This window comes from Tigriopus californicus, chromosome 7 (genome assembly GCF_007210705.1).
Source record: "Tigriopus californicus strain San Diego chromosome 7, Tcal_SD_v2.1, whole genome shotgun sequence".
In the NCBI taxonomy this organism is placed as follows: domain Eukaryota; kingdom Metazoa; phylum Arthropoda; class Copepoda; order Harpacticoida; family Harpacticidae; genus Tigriopus; species Tigriopus californicus.
In genome coordinates this window covers 12,437,062-12,444,107 of record NC_081446.1, presented here as the reverse complement: position 1 = coordinate 12,444,107, position 7,046 = coordinate 12,437,062, and the positions used below count along the sequence as shown (strand labels likewise).

General features: G+C 42.3%; 1 protein-coding gene across 1 annotated transcript; it reads right to left on the bottom strand.

The window, feature by feature from the left end:
• Nucleotides 1-4,570: 4,570 nt before the first annotated feature.
• Nucleotides 4,571-6,448, bottom strand: LOC131883227 (uncharacterized). Its single transcript, XM_059230645.1, has 3 exons — nt 5,703-6,448; nt 4,932-5,143; nt 4,571-4,863 (listed from the first exon to the last, which is right to left on the bottom strand). Exons 1-3 carry the CDS (start codon nt 6,398-6,400, stop codon nt 4,751-4,753), a joined length of 1,023 nt encoding a protein of 340 aa, XP_059086628.1. The 5' UTR covers nt 6,401-6,448; the 3' UTR covers nt 4,571-4,750.
• Between the last annotated feature and the right edge of the window lie 598 nt (nt 6,449-7,046).

Below are 7,046 nucleotides of genomic sequence, written 5' to 3'. Positions count from 1 at the left end.
GCGGTCGACCATAACTCAAAAGCCGGCGTACTTTAGAGTAAAAACCGGTCAAAAAGGTCGGTCTGGCTAAGTTCAAGTTCAAAGATGAACATTGCGCATTGATTATAGAAAGACTTCAAGAACTGAACTTGGTTTCAATTCTTGAAACAGGAATCGTCCATAGATGCAGCCATTGATAAATGAGTTCCAGTTTTCACGGAAGTTTGCTCCAGCTTAGCAACCCTGAATGTGCTCCGAAAGGTGGTACACGGACAAAAATTCCAAAATGTTGGAAGACTTTGTTTCAAAACGAGTTGCAAACTGGCAAAAAGGCTGAAGGGCACTTCGAATCCAGTCATTGTGGTAGTCTCCAAAAATATTGTACATAATTCAGGGAAGATTAAGGCCCCCATCGAATATGACGAGTTACAAATTTGAAAGTAAGGTGGTTCAGGAGGTCAAGTCGAATCTGAAGGCTTTTTTCTCTTATGCGAACTCTAAGAAGAAAAATGAACCACCCTGTTGGGCCTTTTGAGGTTGAAGGGAAGCCATTAGCAATTCAGAGACTATGGCTAACATGCTTGGAGATCAATTCTCCAGTGTGTTTTCAACCCCGCTGAGTTCAGAAGCAACAGCACATTGCTCTGAAGATGAGTCTTTGAGATTGACAAGGTTTGTCAAGTTGAACATTTAGATGATCGTGTAGTCACAGATCAAGATGCTTTTGAGGCCATTCAGGGACTTGAGACTCTCGAGCTCCCCTGCCCTGATGGTGCGACATCTCAGTTTCTTATGAGTTGCTCACTGGTTCTTGCTTTTTTTCTCCTACTTCATGCGTTGCATCTTGGATCAGGCAAGTTTCCATCTTCAATAAAGATAGCTCACGTTGTTTCAATTTTCAAAGGGGGAGATAAGTCTCTCCGCAGTAATTATAGGCCGACTTCTCTCACTTCGAATATTGCGATCATGAAGTCCAAACTTGTTGAATTTCTTGAGGTCAATGAAATCCTTCCTCCTAGCCAGCACGGGTTCCGAGCACATTTAGCACGATTACCCAAATTGATCAGCATTTAGTGCAGGTCATTGAGGGACTGGAAAGGCATGAGTCAGTTGATGTTGTCCGATCTTGATTTTGCCAAGGCCTTTGATAAAGTAGTCTTGGCCTTTTGTGGAATCGACTTCATGACATTGGGATCCAAGGCAAGGTTCTCAATTGGATAAGAAGCCTCATTCAGGATAGGAAGCAAATTGTTAAGGTTGAGGATCTCTTTGTGACATACATGATGTCAAGTCAGGTGTTCCCCAGGGTTCAATCTTAGGGCCCCCCTTTATAATATTCGTTGGCCCGCTTCAAAAGTCTCTCGTCTTATGCTGACGATACAAAGTTAGTTTCTGGTAGGAATGGCCAAGATTCTAGTAGCCTTGCAAAGGACTTACATAGATCGAATCTACTCATGGGTAACTGAGAGTAATATGGCCCCGAATGGAATGAAACTCCTCTAATACTTCACTCGTAGACAACGGAGGTAAACATATATTGAGCAGGTCTCATCTATGAAAGATCGAGGTGTAGTCCTCCAAAATAATGGAAAGTTCGATGAGCATATCCAGTTGAAGGTGAGTAAAGCTTTTCAAATGTGTAGTTGGATATATCGCACGTTGAAGTCCAGAGATAGCATCACGATGCTAACTCTGTGCAAATCGATTGTCCAGCCACATCTTGAATATGCTTTACCTATTGGGCTCCATTGAGTTCAGTGGGTTTGCGGAAGGTCGAAACAGTCAAAAGATGTTTCACTAGGAACATCATAGGATTGAGAAAGACTGGAAAAGTTGGGACTGTACAGTGTTCAGAGAAGGTACGAAAGGTATCTGATACTATACGTCTTCAAAAGCATCCATGAGCTTTGACCCAACCCAGGATTTAGGGTCAATTCTAGTGACAGTCGAGGCTTAATGTGCATTTTGAGAGCACTTTAAGCCTTCGAGAATCCACGCTAGTTCGAACAATGAAGTCCACCTCTCTTCTTTCTCGGGCTCCTTCATTGTTCAATTTGCTTCCCTCTAATATTCGTAGGGAATACGTAGGCCTTGTGATTGGTAGCATCTTTCAAGTCAGACTTGGACGAATTTTTAGATCGCATTCCAGATCAACCCTACATTCAAAGACTTACTCGTCCTGCCAACTCAAATTCGTTGGTAGACCAAATATATATAAAGATTGAAAGGTAATAAAAAGACGAATTATAACCTTTTCGTTTAATAGCACTGGTATTACAGTCCTTGTAGCGGTTAGATAAGCCCGTGAAAAACCAACACCGAAATTGATGCACCCCGAGTGATTCTATCATTATGAAGTTTTAAAAGCAGGGGGAACAAATGTTTCCAACACTCATCCCCATCCTTGTCAGGTGACCGTTCTCTTCCATTCTTTCTGACTAGGGCCCTGCATTTAGAATTCTAACACAGGGCACTATTTCTGGCTAAGCTCCATTCCTTACGCCGTCTAAAGCGCATACCGCACGAGAATCAGGTTGTTCTGGTTCATTTGTGAGAGCCCTTTCCACGTGTCATGTTGAGCGCGGGCACGTAACACATCTCTAATTCTACGAGGCCTGAGCGCCTTAGACGAGTTCAAGCACGGAAAACCATTTCTTGCTCTGCATTTCGTTCAACGCCGGTTGAGTGGGAGCCTCATTCTTCGTCTCTGCTCATCCTCGATCCCAGCGATCTCCTATCGAGATTTCACACACTTCGTTCATTGTGCGACCCCACGGGAGGGAGAACAGAGAGGCTGCCTTCTTTGACAATGATGATGGTGCTGGAACAGTGATGACCGTGGTGGTTTTGTTGGGGGGGAGCTCGCTTAGTCGGTTTTTAAGTAGCGGAGACAACAGTCAATGAGAACCGTTGCATTTTCCTAATAAAGACACCTAGAAATTATCGAACTAGGCCACAGATTGTTCCCGATTAGTGCACAACATGGGATCACATTCGAATGATAGTGACCCTCCGGTCTTCGAAGAGGCAAATGAGGTTCCAATTACTGCAATGGGCCCTCAGAGGTGCCAATGTTCACCTTTATAGTGGAAGGAGTTCTATTGACAGTGATCTCAATTATTGGACTCTTTGGGAACATTTTTTCGGTTGATGGGCTTGGCAAGAACAAGAAATCCACCGCTCGTTCCACAAAGCTACTGATCGCATTGGCCATTTGTGATCTGGTTTATTTGGTCATGAGCTTGATCATATTTGGTATTCCGACCCTCTTCTGAGGAGTTCAAGAAAAAGGTCTACGTGTTGTGTGCCAGTTTGGTGAGTACTCTTGATTCATTAGCATGTTCTCATCAGCGAATTCATTAATTTTTTGATATTGGCTTGGCCACATCGAAGAAAAAAAAATTGCGTCATTATCGCCTCAGAAAAAGAACCTTTGAGACCTTTCAAATCATAAAGACCCATGAATTTGAGTTAATTTTGGTTCATCTAATTCTAATGAATGAACCATTATAGAAGAAAGCGATATCTATTTTCAAATTGCTAGCCCCAAATCTAGTCTTTGTTTACAAACGCTCTCCTTAAATTAGTCCAGGTTAGGCCAGGTGTTCATTGCAGATATTGGAATACAGTCTGTTCAATGAAATTCATTCTCCTTAGTTTCTATTGGTTCTCAAGACCCAAGCGCACGTTTATGATAACCCACTTATGCTGCCAAAAATTGATTGAGGGGCCAGAAAATTGAGCACACGTTTTGCGTCTGTGTGAAAGCTTCGTCAATTGAAAGCTTCATCCAGTTTTCTGGGTTTGCCATGTCATTCACTCACTATCGTCTCTCATTTTTAGCCAAGCACTTCAGGCTAAAAGCCCGAGAGAAAAGTCGAGCTAATTTGAGGCTACAAGTCAAACTCATTATTTAGGTGCACGTTTATGATTTACTGTCACTCAACAGTAACAGTCTCAAACAGCCTTACCATATGCATTCATCAAACAACACGACGGAACGACAAGGGTTGCTTGAAGATGTTTACGTTCAAAGCGTCTTGGCGAGTGTTACGAATCATGCTTCAAGTTCTGAACACTAGAGGGAGTACAGTAATCATACATGTTCTTTCTAAGTCTTCATCTTAAATGCCTCGCTTGAAATCTAAATCGTCTAGATGTAGTTTTTTGGAAACAAATGGCTTTCTAACGGTTGCTAAAGCAATCTTGAGAGACGAATTCATAAGTTTAGCCTCCGAGATGAAGTCAAGGGGAGTGCTCAAGCTAAAAAGTGAGAAACACCATTTTAATGATTAACTGATCGTTAATACGGAATGTTCCCCACCTTCTTTTAACCCTCCCTTAGGTTCGTCTTGAACAGACACCAGATTCTCCATTGCGTTCAACCTCAAAATTGCTGTACAATTTCAGCTCTGTCTATGTGATCTGATATACGTAAAATGGTCAAATACGATTCCATGCATAATCCTTACGACCAACCAAGAGGTATTCAAAGTTCTCTCTGCTTAAGATTTGAATAAGACGTTGGGATGGGATGAAACACTACAAAAGCATTTCCGCATACATTAGACATAAGCTCTTACAATTCCTTTATTAACCAATTGTTCATCTTCAAGTTAATCCTTAAAATAACCGGCTTCTATGGCTTCGTCAAAGGCCGTGGTGGTTATGCGGTGTGCCACCATGGGCTCTTTGGCTAAAGTTCTTTGCATGGAAGCATGTGCTTTCTCCATCATTTCTTTCAAATACTTTTCATCCGCTTTGTCACCCTTCATGTCGTCAAAAGAAAATGCATCTTCCTCTTGGCCAAAGTCCAGGGTAAAATCATTATGGCAGTAAGAAGACCGATATAAGTGCAACGCGTGTAATCGCTCTTCAAGGACTGAAAAGACCAACAAAATTGGGTGACGATGATCGGTCAAAAGGGGAGGATTAACTAGATAGATCTTACTCCAATGAATAAACGTTGGGGTTTTCTCCCACTTCAGCCAGAGATTGCCGAAACCTCTGATGATAATGCTCAAGAAGCCCCTGTAAGTGATCTTGTCTCAACTTAGGAGCTGCAGAAGTGAACAGAAAGTACACCAGATCAAAGGCTGGTGTGGTCCATCTGGTGCACGCGTTGTCCAAAAGACAAACGCCCGTGGGAGAATCGCCCTCATACCTGAAAGCCGAAGTCAATCGCATTTTATACACACACACACACACACACACATTAACCATAGGTTTTAAATCGCTCGATCAAAATCACCATGGGAGAAGACATGGTGTAGTGGATAGAATAGCTTCCTGACAAAAGGAAGGCCTCCACTTCGATTCGCCTTCCCAACCTCTTTCAGGAAAACTATAGGACACCAACCGTTACTCCAGACAGAGAACCAATTTGATTCAGCACAAGATATTGCCGATTGAGATATAGAAATTAGTCCCCGTAAAAAATGCAAAAGCTATATTCATCATATATATATTACGGTTCAGGCCTCAATAAGAACTCGTTCTTAGGACAATCCCACGGATGCATTTTCAATCTTTCGTTGGGGGTGATAAACCAATTATTGATTAATGGCAGTGTACGTGAGAGCATCAAAGGCTGAGCGAGAAGCGAGAAAGCCATGAACATAAAAACCAAGGTGGTCATCCATATCCTCACGTTCATTCGCCAAATGCTCACGTCCCTAAAATAAGGTTACCACAAATCAAAACACTATGGAACGATCCCTTACCGAAATAACATATTGTTGAACCAAGGATCCCCGTGGCACAAGACGTGGAAACCGAAATTCTTATAAGACCCGAGCTTCTCGCCGTAGGTGGTAGGGTTGCCATATTTCTCCATAAAGAGCTTAAACAACTTCTCATATTTGTCATCTTTAAAGCTAGACAAGAGTGTCAACTGGGATGTGATGCCTTGCTCGGCAAATTGCGTCTTGAAAGCCTCTAATTCCACCGGTGGATCAGCCCCAATAAAGTCACGAGCAAAGAGTGGCTCCTTATCCACCATGTCGTTTAAAGAGCCATGTTTTTGCTTCAAGTAACCGTAAGTGACAGCGTGAAAATCAGCCAAGGCCTCCAAGACCAACTTGGTGTGTGCCATGTCAAAGCCAGCCTTTCGATTGGACTGCTCCGTGAATCCATTATATCGTAAATGTTCCAAGAGTACCATGGATCCAAATTGGCATTCCTCAGGCTTGGTATCTTCCTTGAACTCGGCGAAGATTTTAGGGCACAGTTGTAGCTCTATCCAGAGCCTTTTTGGTTCAGATATGATTTGAGGCTCGGAACAAGATCGTTGTAGAAGGCCATTCCTTCTCTTCCATTCGACAAGGGCGAACCCATTTGAATTTCCAAGGGTCGTCGGAAGGTATTTTGGCGATCCAGTGATATGATTTGGATTGCCCTCCATTGATTTCCGCTTCAACATGACACGCTAACACAGCACTGGAGTAATTCTCACCTTATCCGATCCTGGAACCACCTCAGATTTGATCAATTTGAACATTAAATCATCGGTCTTCTCGTAGTCTTGCAAAATCTTCGTGATCTTTTCGGGGTGTAATCACTGGATGCGACATCTTCCATTCACCAGGGTGTAAGTAACACTGCACTAATCTCATGGAATTGGTATTTCAAGTTCAAATGCCACAAAGGTTTACGATAGATGATAGTGTGTTGTTCTGATTTGAGGTAAGCTTGACGTTAGAACGAGAACGTTCACCAAGACCGTTCTGAGTGAATATGAATTTGAGGTCAGAGAGTACTTTTCATAATTCGTGAGCAAACTGTCGCGTTTCAGTAGCGGCTCAGGGCGAGTTATGATTTAACAATGCCCCTTGCAATGAAAAGAGTTCCTTGGCATTTTTATTGAAGTTAAGGACTACCTTAAGTTGGATAAATAACTAAGAATGAAAAACTCGATGTTGTAACCAGGCATTTAGTTACATGTCATTTTTGGCCATGCAATTGACATCAATTACACCTTTGGCCAGATGTATGTTATCTTGCCGTAAAAATCTGGCATTTTGAGGAAATTGACATATAATTGCAATGATTTCGGTATTTCATTGTCA